This window comes from Eucalyptus grandis, chromosome 7, assembly GCF_016545825.1.
Source record: "Eucalyptus grandis isolate ANBG69807.140 chromosome 7, ASM1654582v1, whole genome shotgun sequence".
NCBI classification, from domain to species: domain Eukaryota; kingdom Viridiplantae; phylum Streptophyta; class Magnoliopsida; order Myrtales; family Myrtaceae; genus Eucalyptus; species Eucalyptus grandis.
The window spans coordinates 31,584,013-31,599,124 of record NC_052618.1 but is presented as its reverse complement, the minus strand read 5'-3'; the positions used below and the strand labels follow the sequence as shown (position 1 = coordinate 31,599,124).

The following is a 15,112-nucleotide window of genomic DNA, read 5'->3' as shown; positions in this document are numbered from 1 at the left end:
CCATTTCATGCAAAAATGACATCGTAATACTTTCACATCATATTACATATGTACTACACTAGATCCTGAAATTATCCGGTTGCTATTTTCATCCTGTAACACATGCACACCCACACGCACAATATCTGTGCACCCATCGGTCCCTCCTCCTAATCTCATCTCTTTCCGATCTCTCAGCTATTTTTGTGCACTTGGCTCCCATCTCTCTCACTTTCTCTCTCTGTTTGTGTGCATGCATGGTATGGCCGCCATCGATCAATGGAAGCCCTCATCAAGATCGAGGGTCGTCGTTGGTCTAGAGAGCATTTACCATGATTTGTCTGTAGTTGAGAGAAGTTTTCTCTGCCTAAGCGGCATCGTGGAGGTTGATGTCGCGATCGGTGGATGGTGACGGCTAGGTGGTGAGGTGATGGCGGACTAGTGGATGAGGACGGTTTTATTATGTGGTGGGGAGAGAGAGATGGTCGAGGGCTACAATAGATCGACGACGGTTGTGGCAATTGAGGTTGAAGGGCTATGACGAAGTGGCGGCGACGACACCGATGAGGCAGCTTAGTAATGGCAGAGAGAGCGGTATGTTTTGCTAGGATTTTTGTTTATGTGGATAACATAAGGTGTTTATTGTTTGGTATGAATGCAATATAATAATGAGGAGGGATGAGGAAATTTGTTCAAATCGGGAGTGGAGGAGATGGTAGCTCGATTTTAAATGCTGCTTTATATGCACTATGGATGCAATTCCCATAAGATCTTTTCATATTTGAGTATAAACCAAAGCATTTTTCACAAGAACCTATGTGTACGAATGTAATGCCATAATCTGACCGTTTTTTGATAGACGTTAAGAGATTGTGAATGTTCTTGAAGCTGGAGCCCTAACTTTCACTATCGTTTAATTCCTTACAAACCAGCACCATCCCCGAGTTAAAAAGGCAACGAACTTTTCTGAAGTGTTACTCTTTTTTGACTCGGACAGAAGGACCAAATTGGTTGTATCCCAATTTTTCAAATGGTAGGAAAATACCCACCATTCTAGTGAGTTCTTATCACGCAAATATCTATCAACTTTCGCCCTTTTTAACTTTCAGCCCTTTTGAGGTTGCTTACCTTTATGCAATGCTACCTTTATATAAGAATCATTCTCTCTCTCTCTCTCTCTCTCTCTCCATATATGTATGTATATGCCTATTTGTGTGTGTTGTAATTTGCACCCATCTAATTTGAAAAATCAAAGCAATTTTGAAACAAAGAACCCAAATAAGATGGGAGAGGCTTGTTGCTTGATATATAACTAGAAATCTATTGCGTAATGATTACTACCTTTCATGGGTATTATCCACATGGATTAGATCAGGTTGTTACAAATAATATTTTCAGAGCAGTTGTACTATAAGTGAGTGAGTTTGTAACATTCCAAATGATAGTTGTTGGAGAGTTTAGTAAATCAATTGCCAACATTGGATTGGGTAACTAGTAGATTATTGAGCCAATTGCATGTTAATAACATACCACCCTTGATTGACATTAACCAATTTGTATTCTATATGTAAAAACATAGGCATAATCTATAAACAAATATAGCTAATTATCAATATCGATATACTACCAACTAATACACATCGACAAATTAGTGTAATATAATGTGACATATTAAATCACGTATTTATCTAACAGTTTATACTTAGGATAGTTGACAGGGGTCCACAAAATTTACACGGAGTTGAGAATTGTGATGATAAAAAATATGTAATAGTTTATTCATCATGATTCTCAACTTGGAATAGAGGTATTGAGTTCAAATCTTTTAGATCCATATTTGTCCTCTCAATTATATATTTCCATGCTTTTGTCTAGACCAAAGTTCGGCTTGCACGTGAGAGGGAGTATTTAAATATTTAAATATTAAATCATGCTTTCATCTAATAAATTAATTTTTTAAAATAGTTGAAGTCTTGCAAAAGGGTCAACTTCAAAGGAAATTAATCCAAACTGTCTATTTTTCTCTTTTTGGGTTTTTTTTTTGGGGGGTGGTTGGTTGGGTGTTATGGATCGAGAAGTTGGAATCAGAGGAATTTGTCAATACCCTTCCTCAAGCAAGTTACCGATGTTCGTTTTGAAATTACAGAATTTACGAATGTAATTATTCACCTTTTCATTTAATTGAAAATGTTTATTTGACTAGTTAGAATATTCACTAGGAAAATTGATGATCCACCCTTAACTAGTATTTTATTTTCTTGACCCACAAACCCTAACTCTTTCTGCTTAGAAGTAGCCTGTGATTTTGCCGTGCAATTCGGCAGGTTAATCAAAAGTAAGATGAGCGAACCCCATGCAATATTCTAATGCCCAATTATCAATAATATCATTATTTCTAATCACAGAAGAGTGAAGCCACTACCGACTTGGTCCCACTTGCTGTTGGAATTTCTCTATTTTAATAGCTTTTGCTGATTTTAGCCTGTTATTTTTGGGAGTGGGAAAAGTTGGTGTAATAAGCTTAATCATTTTACTAAGTTCGAGAAAGATGAAGATTAATTTCTTGATGGGATTCTGTCTATCCGTTGGCTCATGCAAATTTCTAGGCGAAGTGACATTACTAATGATGATATGATTAAAGTTGATTTAACTTTTTTAGTCTCACCGTGGGGGCGAAATGGACAGATGAGTAAGATCAATAAAAGTCACCATTAACATGCACTTGCGCTGCATCGAGAGAAGGTGACTAAGATGGTATTTTTTAATTATTCCCCAAATTCGTCATAATTTTCGACATAAATCATCAACCTCGTTCACTGAAGTGGTCGGGTACTTGTAACTCGTGTGAAATCCGCAACCACATTGTTTTACAAAAAAATTTGTCTCATACTCTATAGATAATAAATGATCTCAAATTCAACACGACAACTATTTATTGAAAACGTGTGCATTGTCTAATTTGGAAGCTTACATAGTGCAAAACATAAGAATTGTAGAAATTTGAAGTCAATCAGCGGTAGATATGCAAGGCCTAACAATCCTAAAATGAAAGTGATGGTTAGATTGGTGGATGTTGTGGTTGATTTGTTGGTCGATTATAATAATGTTCTGTTTTAGGGTCAACAAAATTAGTAAATGTTAAACTTTTTAAAAGAGTAGGAATAGCTTTATAAACGACTTGTCATATTCCGGTTCTCCAAAGTACATCTAAGGCTAGGCCAAAAATTGTAGGGTTTTGTAAATGGTATCACAAGCCCATCCCTGATCCAAAACTCAAAAATCGTCTAAAATTTATTAAGATCATGATAAAACAATATTCAATCCAACTCGACTGCCATATGAAGTGGGGATTAATCGACTAATTGAAGAATCCCGAACCCCCTTTAGGTAAAGAGAATGCCCTAACTTGCTACCATTCCCATAAATATGTAAGAATTGTGCTTCTTTCATTCATAAAGACTAATGTCCTCCATTTTGTCCGAGCTATTCCACTCCAACGATTACGCCCTTTTCTAATTGGATCGACTTGGAGCCCAGTCCGTCATCAAGTGCATGTCTAACAAGCAAAGTCCTCCTTCCGTACCATATATAAACAATGCATCTTGCTCCATTAAGCCGAATCTTTTTTTTAAAGTATTCAAGATTGTGCCCAGTTAAAAACGAGTCACACGTATGTTATTCCACGGTATCTCTTCCAGTGACTTGGGGTGTCACATATCCTCTACTTTTTTTCCTCTTTTCTCCTCCGTGGGGAAACTGTGTAAGTCAAACTGTCCTAGAGAAGTGTGATAAGGGCCTGCCTTACTTCCAAAGACTCTGAATATATATCCCCCAATGCCTCTTGTCGATTTGTTCCTTTCAATTTTGGGCGTTTGTACTTTCAAATAATTAGTGCTCAACTCTGCAAGTGTCTTTTTCTGTATCTAAAGCCACGAGCTGGTTTTGCTTCTTTTAATGCATGCAAAAAAAGACCTTCAGTTGCAAAAGCCTCAATACTTTCAAAGGTGGCATTACTTTCTAAGACAAGGGACTAGTCAAAGAATATTGCCTCCTCCTTTTCAATCACTTTATAAGATCAGATCAGATGTGAGTGAGCACTAACACATTGCATGCTGTCCCATTCATTTCTTTACCCCTTTTTTTATATCGCTCCTGAGGTTTGTCTTCAACCAAGGTGCAAAATTTGGCTGATGAAGATGGGCACAATTTGATTCAGCTTTTACAAAAACCGGCTGGCGTGACCAGTCTTTCTCAATCTGAGTCGTGGTGTGCTCTACGTTCCTCGTGTGTGCAGAGATTATTCTGTGTGAATTTAATGTTGGGTTTGGATGTTTCTTAGGCGTTTTGTTTTCTGTGTTTGGGGACTTTGACGGTTTCTCATGGTGGTATTTGCTGCAATTAATGCTGGTTCAGTTAAAGTTTCGACTGTTGGACTCAAGTCTGAACCCAACTTTTCTTCTTTTGTCTTTTTAGCTCAAGTGTTGTGCATGGGATTGAAGAAGTGGCGGGGTTGAGTTTGGAAAAAATATAAGGTTCAAGGACATCACAGTTTGAAGAGGAAAAGCAGAGCAAAAAGGTACTCTTGTTCCTTCAATTCTAGTTTCTGCTGTTTGATGCGTTCATGGTTTTTTTTGGGTGAACTTCTCTTTTCTCATTTGCATAGTCAGCTCTCTCAAGTGGTACTAACAGATAAGGCTCAGCCGAGAGGCTTTCTTTTATTTGCCTCAAAGATAAGCCGATTCTGTGAAATTTGGGGCCAAAATTTCTACTGCTGGTTATGTTAATGTGACAGCACTAAAATGGTGATTTTCTTTGTATCTATGGCTTCAAATCGGTTAGTCCCAAGTGGGAGTAAGAAGAAAAGACCAAAGCCTTCCCAGTTGTGTTTGTACTAAGCATTACCACAATCGCTAATCGCCTATGCTGATATTGGCACAGAACACATCTTTTTGGCTGTCCAGCAATAAATGCCAAACACTATCTACTCAGCTCTTTTCATCTTCCTTCATCTATTCCATAACTCTGTTGGAGAGCTCTCTGATGTCGAAAGCTTGACATTGAAATTTACATTTCAGCATTAATTAGTCGGCCAGTTACCGGATTTGGTAAGGCAGAACAAAATGGGACAGCTCAGGGGCTCTGTTGAAACCGTGGGAAAAAAGGACTCGCAACATGAGATCGAAACATCATTGAAGAAAGAGGTAACTTTCTCAGTTATGCTATCGAATGCGTCACCTTTGCTTGATCAGTTAGTCTATTTTGGAAGTCTGTTGTCTTCTCACTTCAGAATGACCATGTAACAAAACCGCTGTGGCTCAACGATTATGCTGCAGATTCTGCATCTTCAAGAACAACTTCAGGACCAATTTGTGATGCGAAATGCATTAGAGAAAGCATTAAGTTGTAGGCCTTACTTCTTCCATGGTAAATCTCAAAAGACGATCCCCAAGGTAACCATTTTAATCCGTCATAATATTCTGAAGAGCGGGCGGCCTTCTGTACTGTACTATCTTTTACTAACTTGACTTCATTTCAGGATGCAGAACAGCTGATTGTAGAAACAGCAGTGTTAGAATTAGAAGTCGCGTACCTGGAAAAGTACCTTCTCACCTTGTACCGTAACAAGTTCAATGAACACCCTTCACATTTACCCACTGAGAATGAGCTCAAGTCCACCCCCATCGCTCATGGGAAAGTGAGTCCGCCAAATCACGGACACAATAGTACATTGGAGAGAGAGCATTTCTTCTCTGATTTAAGTCGGCGTACTCTTAGTTTGCCTCGACAGTCCATCAGGAGTCCTTTGAAAGAAGAAGAAGATATTTGGGCCCCAAAAAATCTATCCGGCGTCGGTATTCACCGTAGCCAGTCCTCTTTATCTCAGCGCTCATCTCATCCAAACAGAGCTTCACATCTAGAGAATTCATTAGCTAGAGCTGTAGATTCATACCACTCACTCCCTTTGTCCATGTTGGAGGTAAGTTTCTAATTTCCTTCATCTATCATTTAAGTCAACTTGCATTTAATGTGCTTTAATTTTTTTCTTTGAGTACAGAGAAAACTCGGAATTATCCTTGTACAATGTCGGATTGTTGATTATACTGGTTTACAGACACAAGCTGTATCATTCGTGAAACTAGCATAAGATGTTCTAATCAAGTGAATGTTCTGTTTTTTCTTCTTTGCTTGTTTAGCGAGTGCCATGTACGACTTCAAAAGCAATTAGTTTGGCAGACTGTCTTGGGGCTAACATAACCGATCATGTCCTCGAGACGCCAAACTGGCTATCTGTCGAGATGGTCAAGTCCATCTCAGCAATATACTGTGAGCTGGCCGAGCCACCATTGACAAACTATCATTACCTGTCCTCTCCAAATTCACCATCTTCATACATAGTGGACCAGTATCCTTTGGGAGACCTTGGTGACATGCAGAGCTCACAACACTGCAGATACTCCTCCTTCAATTCCCATTTTGGTAACCCTTTTCACGTGGAAGGCTCAAGAGAATTCAGCGGACCTTACAGTACTATGCTCAAAGTGCAATCAATCTCCAGTGAAGCCGAAAGGATGAAAAGCATCGAGTACATGCTGCGGAAGTACAGGTGGCATGTTCTTGATAACCTTGATTTTGATGTTACGTGTCTTGGTGAAAAAAAATTTCAGCTTTTGATTGGTAGCCTATTTGTTGATTCATTTCAATTTTAAGCAGTCCGACGCGAGCTATTCATCTGTTTATGTAAAGATACCCTTCTGGATTAAGCCATTCAAGTTACACGTGGGCATAGACTTTCAAACCTTTTTGGGCTTGTCACTAATATATCAGAAACAGAAGACGCATTCATGGACATTGCATTACTGCAGTTTCTGTACATACAAAGAATCTTACCAAATTGTAAGCTCGATTTCAGGTCAATTGTGCATCAATTGCGACGAGTCGATCCCAGTAAGCTGAAACATGAGGAGAAGCTCGCCTTTTGGATTAATGTGCACAATGCCCTAGTGATGCATGTGAAGTTCTCTTCCTCACTCTTTTTGAGCATTATAATTCTTGCTATCATTTCATCCATACTCATCCCAGAACATAAAACGCAATACTAATGTCTCTTGCTCTGTCCTACAGGCATTTTTGGCTCATGGCATTCCGCAAAACAAACTGAAGAAGATGTCTCTGCTACTAAAGGTTTCCAACTTCCAAGCTGACAGCATTAAATGAATATGCAGAAGGATTATCAATTTCGTTTCCTAACTTTTGCGTTATGCAGGCTGCATATAATATTGGAGGGCACACCATAAGTGTAGACACAATTCAAAATAGTATTTTGCAATGCAGGTTGCTTTTTCCAGGAAAGGTTGGTCATTCAGAACTGCTATGGAGTCTGCTAATTGTTTGCATTCTTTGCTTCAGCTAAATAGCAAAGTAGCTTCATTTCATATGGTTTTGACTTAAAGCCTTTGTTGCCTGTAGTGGCTGCGGTTACTATTGCCATCCAAGCAGAAATTTAAAGTTGATAGTCTGCTGAAAGGATATGAGATTGACCATCCTGAACCACTCTTACATTTTGCGCTCTGTTTGGGAAGCCGATCCGATCCTGCAGTAACGTCCTGCCTTTACCCTTTTATTTCAAATTTTAACAATTATAGATCTTGATAGCCTCTGCGTTGACACAGATGTCAACAACTGTGTAAGGTTTTGAATTGGTTATCACTCACAGATTTAAGCTTATTCCCACGAGTCAGAAACCAATTAGACGCGACTCTATGTTCCAGTTTCTATCCTTTTACTGAAAAATATTACTTGATCCGATTTCTTCCATGATCCACCCAATATGGAGCTGGTGCATAAACTTTTACAAATCGATTTTCTTTCTTAAACTCGTATGCACAACTTGGTTAAGCAATTTAACGTTTCTCTTCACCATGTTGATTCTGGATTACTTTAACGTCCTCTCCAGGTTCGCGTGTTCAGGCCTGACAGAGTGTTTCAGGAGCTGAAAGTTGCGAAGGAAGAGTACCTCCGGTCAAACTTCAGATTGTGCAAGAAAAGGATCATCCTACCAAAACTTGTCGATGCTTACGCCAAGAGCACGGGTTTGAGTGCAGCTGACCTGCTGATGATCCTCAACCATTGCTTGCCAGATTTTCGCGTAAATAGCTTCCGACAGTTTCGCAAACGGTCTTGGAAGAGCTTTGAATGGACACCTCAAAACTTTGACTTTCAGTATCTTTTCTCTAGCGAGTTAGCATAGCAAATCTGAAGACTTCTTATGCTAAGTAACGGGGTCATTGCTTCGAATGACAGATGAATCACAGCTTAAGCGTTTCCTTCTTCATTGTTTTATAAAAGCCAGTTCTAAAGTTCAAGAAAATATAGCTGTTGTGATTCAGCTGTCATTCCAATTATCATCAAGTGGGCCGTGTTTCCAATTTCCATGTAAAAGTCAGTCAGTGACCTCAAAGATGTGTTAGCTTGGAATGTTAGACTGTTTGTACCGCACAAACTCTTGAATAGTGTGCATCGATCTATGAGAGACTCTTCTATCATCACTTATTAACACGTGTTCATTCTGCAATTTCTTTTCTCGATCTTAATTCCGAGCCTTAGGAAACTGCACAATTGCGTGTATTGTAGATCAGGTAGCTTGAACTTAGTTGATGATGATTGTGTCGGTCCAAACGAAAGAGAAATTCTTATAAATTAGCTGCAGCTGAATGAGATCGATGAACTGGTTCAGTCAGGTCGAATAACGCAATAAAAATGATGCTGACTTTCGTCCTTGTTCTTTCAGCAAACCTTATCCATGGGAATCGTATGGAAGACAAGGTGAATTATAGATAATTGTGTAATTGTTTCAGTAAGCCTTGTGCAATTTTGCCATGGGAAATGCCAAAATATGCAATGGTAACTTAAGAAAATCAAATAAGGCACTTCTTTTACATCACTTGCATCGACACGACTTTGAAGGTTGCAAAAGTAAAAGGTCATTTAAACTCGCTACTATAGGAACTCAGTAAACTGTCTCAAGGTTCCCTGAGGATCTAGATGACCTGATTTGGAGATGTTCGTAAGACACATGTTGCGATAGGGCGAGCGATCGAACAAGATATAGACGGAAGAAGAAAATAAATCAAACACCGGATTTACGTGGTTCGTCGTAAAAGACCTATGTCACTTTGGGAAAGCGGCGGCCGAATTTCACTATGATCAAGCGAGGAGATTACACACTCAAGTCACTCAAACACTCTTTCGGTGTTTCCCAAGCCCCAATTAAACCCAATAATGCACCCAGTGTTTAATCCCAAAATTCCTCGAAAATAATCTCTCAATCTCACGAAGGAATTACATGCAAATCTTACCTCGAGATTTAATCGACTACAAACACTAAACTTCTTGGATGTAATTGCACGAATGAAAAACTTGCCAAGCACTCGCTAGAATAACGGCGCTTCAATATGCGGCTTCGCTCAACGATCGTGTGTGGCTTCGTGCGGCAGCAACTCACCGAAAAGAAGAAACCCTCTTTCGCGGCTCCCCTCTACGACTTTTCTTTTTCGTAAAAGGGCTTCGGCAGCTCATTTATACGTGTGCCCATGAGGTCAAAACTTTGACCATGGGCCCACCTTCGTTTCCTTTTCTTTCACGCGTGGACTCCTTCACGCCAAGACTCATGAATTGATTTCCTTCAATTCGGAATCCTCGGGCTATGCAGCAAAGAACTTTCCTTCTTTATTTTATTTTTATATTTCCTCTTTTAGTCCAGCAACTCCTTTGCGAGTCCACCAAATTTCGCATTTTAGCAAATGCTCAAACTCGAGTCATATTTAATAATCTCCACATTGGCTCGACGTTTGAGCTAAGTCACAATCGCTTCGCAAAAAATTTAAATTCTGCTGCTACTTTCCCATAGTCCCCAATGGGCTCAACCGCCACAGATATTATCCAAGTTCAAGCCTCGCTTGAACTTCGCCATAATCGAGGACCTCATCACAACTCCACATGCATCTTTAACTGCTCCGCAAGGATTTTCTGACGCAACCTCCTCAATCGCAGATAAAGCAAAACCATTGTTGCATCCATATCTATCAGGAGATCGAAAACGTACCTTGTTAATTTCAGCAGTTACAGCAACCATTGGCTCTATAGGCTCTACCTCGCTATAAGCACCGTGTCAATTACTTTGGTAGTACATGTACTCACTACCTTAGGAGTTTCTGGTTGCAACTCCACCTCAAGCTGAACACCGTCCAGATCCATATTAACACTGCCACAAACACTCCTAGCCAGAAGTACTTAAGACTCATCAAGGGTAACTTCTCTGCTGTTAACAGGTGAATTTATATCTGGGCACCACAACTGATTGCCCCGCTCACCTTGTGCATAGCCATGGAATATGCACATTGCCCTCCAATCGAGCTTACCATCACTCACTCAAAAATAACATGGGCAACCAAACATTATAATAATATAATAACCAGCAACGTTACCTAACAACACTTCTTCAGGAGTCTGCCATTCAATAGCAGTTGATGGGGATCTATTCACCAGATAGCTTACCGTACTTAGCACATCAACCAGGAATCTCCTAGCCATACCAGCACTAGAGATAATTTTTCGGGCCATCTCTAGTAATGTTCTGCTCGTCAATTTTGCAAATTGTTGTGATTTATTGGCACTAGTGCGGTGTTTCACTATGCCTTCTTTCATGCATAATTTATTTGCCAGCTCCAAGCAGAACTCCATGCTATTGTCAGTCCGTACATGCTTGATCGACTTACCAGTCTCCCTCTTGATCAAAACTCTTGACTGCAAGATCCTAACACCAGCATCAAACTCGTGCCTTGGCACAAACACCCAGGTCTTCCTCGAGCAGTCAAAAGACTCTCGAATAGATGCATCCGACGTCTCCGGGGTGAAACTTGTCATTGTCTCACCTTGAAGTTTATACAGGCCATCATACTTGATTCCTTTCATTATCACTAGGGCACCTCAAACAACTTTCATGTCACGACCTACCCTCCGGGGGAGGAAACGGGTTTAGGGGTATTGCCCAAAGGACGGGCCTAAGGCCCCTTGATTAGACGCGGGCCCTCCCAAGCCCATACCCCGCGTGACGTTGGGATATTCTTAAGAAATTTTGCACAAAAGGAGTCGCCACTAGCCTATTGGGGTCGGCTAGAAACCAAGCGAGGCATGGGAGTATACCTCACTTCCTACGCAACCAGAGAATCTAAGTTCGGGGACTTGATTACACTAATTAACTAATTAGTGCCCTTTCGGTACCTAATCTTGTTCATTTTAACAAAATGATTTTTGGCAAGCAGTTTGAATTGATTTTATACTTATCCACTAACATGTGAGGTGATCATGCATGTGCGCAATCATTAAAGTAATAATCACAATTACCAAGATCCTAATTGCCATAAAATCAAACACATGACATCAAACATAATTAGATATATAAATTAAACATGCAACATAATTAATATACGAGCACATAAAGGTCTAATTACACTAAAATGGCAATACATGGCAAGTCCTAATCAAACCCCATCATTTTTGGATTTTCGAAATTTTTAATTTTTTTTTTTAATTTTTAAAATATTTTTGGATTTTCGAAATTGTTTTTTTTTTTTATAAATATATATATATATATATATTTCTTTAGCCAGACCGAACCGGTCCGGTCCAACCCAACCTAGGTTCGGCCCGGTCGGCGCGAATCGGGTCCGGTCTCTGACCGGACTCGGGTTCGGTCTGATTAGGAGCAGGTGGGCCCGAATCGCGGGCCCAACCCAAGAGGTCCCCCTCCTCTCTTTTTAAAAGAAAGCAAGCCCACAAGCCTATACTAAAACGGCCCAAGCCCAAAAACCCACAAGCAAAAACAGCCCAAACCCGGCCCGATTCACCTAAAACCCTACCCATTTCTTTGACCCAGTATGTACCTCCTCTTTAGGGTTTGCTGGCGGCGCTGACATCAGCGGCAACGGACTTGACGGCAGCGGCGGCGCGGCAGGTGGCGGAGGCAATGTGGCGGGCGGCGGCGGCGGCATCGGCTTGGGCGGCGTCGGGCAGGAGGACGGAGCAGCGAGGCAGCAGCGGCAGGGACGGCGACGCGAGCTCGCAGGTGAAGTGGTGACGCGAGCTTGTGGGCGAGGAGGAACCCCAACGGCTGGCGGGACGGTGGCCGACTCGGGTGGAGTGGCGGTGGCGCGAGGAGGCTCGAGCGACGTCGGAGACCCCACCTTTTTCCTCTCTGGTTCTCTCTCCCTCTCCTGCTTCTTCAGATCTAGGTTCCGGGGAAACGCGCGGCGACCAGTGCTACGGATGGAGGCACGACTCGAGGAAGCGACATGGGTGAAGGGGCTTGGAGCAGCGGTGCCGGCGGAGGCGCGAGGTGGGTGGCGCGGTGCTCGCGGATCTGCAAGTTGAAGGCGAGGCGGAACAGAAGCGGGTTGCGACTGGCGGAACGGCGACGCGGTGTCCAGCAGAGGTCGCAGACGAGACGGGCTCGCGGTTGAGGGGAGTAACGGCGACTGGCGGAGACGGCGGTTGCGGCAGCGTCGCGGCTCCTAGCAGCAGGTTGAGGCGGCGAGGCAGCTCGGACGGCATCGGGTTGAGACGGTGACGGGCAAGCGATGGCACAGCTGCGGTGAGGGGGGCTCGCACGGCGTCGGGTTGAGGCGGTGACGCGGGCAGCGGCGAGGATGGCGTCGAGCAGCGCCGCCGCTGCCCTCCTCCCCTCCGTTTCTTCGGATCTGGGTTCCGGGGTGGACGGCGACGAACGGTAGGGACGACGACGGCGAGTCTTCTTCGACTCTCTCTCTCTGCCAATCTCCTTCTCTCTCTGTTCTCCTCCCTGTTCTGTCTTTTCTTTTCTTCTTTCTGCCCTGCTGCTGCCTTTTTTGTTCCCGATCCTCTTCTGTGTTTTTGTCCTCATGCCCCTCTTTCCCTTATGTTTTGCAGGTCTGCTTGCGAAGGAGGAAGATAGCCAGGCGTGGGCTGGAGGGGAAAGGAAGCTAGGCCGGGCCTAGGCCAGATCAGGCCCAACTCAACCCCTTAATCATTTTTTTATGACAATTTTTTTTTTATTTTTTTAGCAACTAATTCCTAGTTTTGTATGCGATTAAATTTTAAGTAAAATAGTAAAATTTAGGTGTCAACACTTCAGAACTCCACATTTTGAAGAATACCTGCAACCAACTGAATCTAGGACACCCAAGGAAATTAAGTTCTTTTTCAATTCTAGAACATGCCTCACTCTAGTCAATGTCCTCACGATACCATCATGCATTCTGATTTTAACATCACCAACACCCACAACATCGCACTCAGCGTTGTTCCCTAACTGGACTTTACCACTACCCGTGCACTGATAAGTGATAAACCAGTTTCTATTTGGTGTGACATGAAAAAAACAACCAGAATCCATAACCCATCCATCAAGCGATGAATCATTAGTGACAGACAAGACATAATCGGCATTATCTGCTACAGCTGCAACATTATCTGCAGAATCAACTATAATTCCCTTACCTTTCTCATTCTTTAGCTTAAGGCAATTCCTTCTAAGATGTCCCCTCTTGCCACAGCTCCAACAGACAACATTAGCAATCATAGATTGACTACGTCTGTTCATATTAGTAATACCATTACCCACACGTGTTACAGATCTTCCTCTATTTTCACCTACTAGAGCAGTAGATGCAGATTCACCAGATTCTCTTCTACGAATGTCCTTGCTCAAAATCAAATCTCGAACCTCATCAAACGTCAAACTTGTTGACCTAGAGGAATTACTAACAGCAGTATCGGTAGTATTCCAACTATCAGGCAATGAGGATAATAGAATCAAAGCACGTACCTCATCTTCAAAATCAATCTCAACTGAACTCAATTGACTAACAATCATATTGAATTCATTGATATGATCTGCAACTGACGCACCTTCTTTCATCTTCAAGTTAAATAGACGTCGCATCAGATAGACCTTGTTGATCGCAGAGGGTTTTTCATATATATCCGACAGGGCTTGCATCAAATCAGCAGTGGTCTTCTCCTTCAGGATGTTAAACGCGACGTTACGAGCCAACATTAGCCGAATAACACCCATAGCTCGTCTATCCAGCAAATCCCAATCAGCTTGCTTCATCATCTCTGGTTTCTCTCCAAATAAAGGCAAGTGCAGATTCATCTGGTAAAGATAATCTTCAATCTGCATCTTCCAGAAACTAAAATCCTTCCCATCAAATCTGTCGATTCTCACTTTTAAGTCTTCTGTCGCCATCGATTCGCTTCAACTTAGCCAAACCTAGCTCTGATACCACTTGTTGAGATAGGGCGAGCGATCGAACAAAATATAGACGGAAGAAGAAAATAAATTAGATACCGGATTTACGTGATTCAGTCGTAAAGACCTACATCCACGGGGAAAGCAGCAGCGAATTTCACTATAGATCGAGCGATACAAGGAGATTACACACTCAAGTCACTCAAACACTCTCTCGGTGTTTCCCAAGCCCCAATTACACCCAATAATGCACTCAGTGTTTAGCCTCGAAATTCCTCGAAAATAATCTCTCAATCTCACGAAGGAATTACACGCAAATCTTACCTCAAGATTTAATCAACTACAAACATTAAACTTCTTGGATGTAATTGCATGAACGAAAAACTCGCCAAGCACTCGCTAGAATAACGGCGCTTCAATATGCGGCTTCGCTCAACGATCGTGTGTGGCTTCGTGTGGCAGCAACTCACCGAAAAGAAGAAACCCTTTTTCGCGGCTCCCCTCTACGACTTTTCTTTTTCGTAAAAGGGCTTCGGCAGCTCTTTTATACGTGTGCCCATGAGGTCAAAACTTTGACCATGGGCCCACCTTCGTTTCCTTTTCTTTCATGCGTGGACTCCTTCACGCCAAGACTCATGAATTGATTTCCTTCAATTCGGAATCCTCAGGCTCTGCAGCAAAGAACTTTCCTTCTTTATTTTATTTTTATATTTCCTCTTTTAGTCCAGCAACTCCTTCGCGAGTCCACCAAATTTCGCGTTTTAGCAACGCTCAAACTCGAGTCATATTTAACAACACAAATGGTTTCGGCACACAACTCTTGATCCGAGATATTAAAGGCGAGAA

At 41.9% G+C, this 15,112-nt stretch overlaps 1 protein-coding gene across 5 annotated transcripts; it reads left to right on the top strand.

Moving 5' to 3' along the window:
- The first annotated feature begins 3,762 nt into the window (after positions 1-3,762).
- On the top strand, positions 3,763-8,535 carry LOC104452657. 5 transcript variants are annotated; one of them, XM_010067120.3, is made up of 11 exons: positions 3,763-4,065; positions 4,453-4,555; positions 5,055-5,180; positions 5,313-5,429; positions 5,516-5,956; positions 6,174-6,583; positions 6,890-6,989; positions 7,102-7,161; positions 7,244-7,330; positions 7,447-7,575; positions 7,934-8,535. In XM_010067120.3, the coding sequence occupies exons 3-11, from the start codon at positions 5,100-5,102 to the stop codon at positions 8,225-8,227; spliced, it is 1,719 nt and encodes a 572-aa protein (XP_010065422.2). In that variant the 5' UTR covers positions 3,763-4,065; positions 4,453-4,555; positions 5,055-5,099; the 3' UTR covers positions 8,228-8,535. The 5 variants fall into 5 exon arrangements, with proteins under 5 accessions (XP_010065422.2, XP_010065421.2, XP_039172508.1 ...); XM_010067119.3 differs by lacking the exon at positions 3,763-4,065 and adding an exon at positions 4,083-4,245; XM_039316574.1 differs by lacking the exon at positions 3,763-4,065 and adding an exon at positions 4,083-4,245 and having other exon boundaries at positions 4,918-5,180.
- Positions 8,536-15,112: the final 6,577 nt, after the last annotated feature.

Coding starts and splice junctions, on each gene's coding strand:
- LOC104452657 (XM_010067120.3), top strand. CDS start 5,100: ATGGGACAGCTCAGGGGCTCTGTTGAAACCGTGGGAAAAAAGGACTCG. Junction 6,584..6,889: donor TACATGCTGCGGAAGTACAG/GTGGCATGTTCT, acceptor GCTCGATTTCAG/GTCAATTGTGCATCAATTGC. Junction 7,331..7,446: donor GGTTGCTTTTTCCAGGAAAG/GTTGGTCATTCA, acceptor TGTTGCCTGTAG/TGGCTGCGGTTACTATTGCC.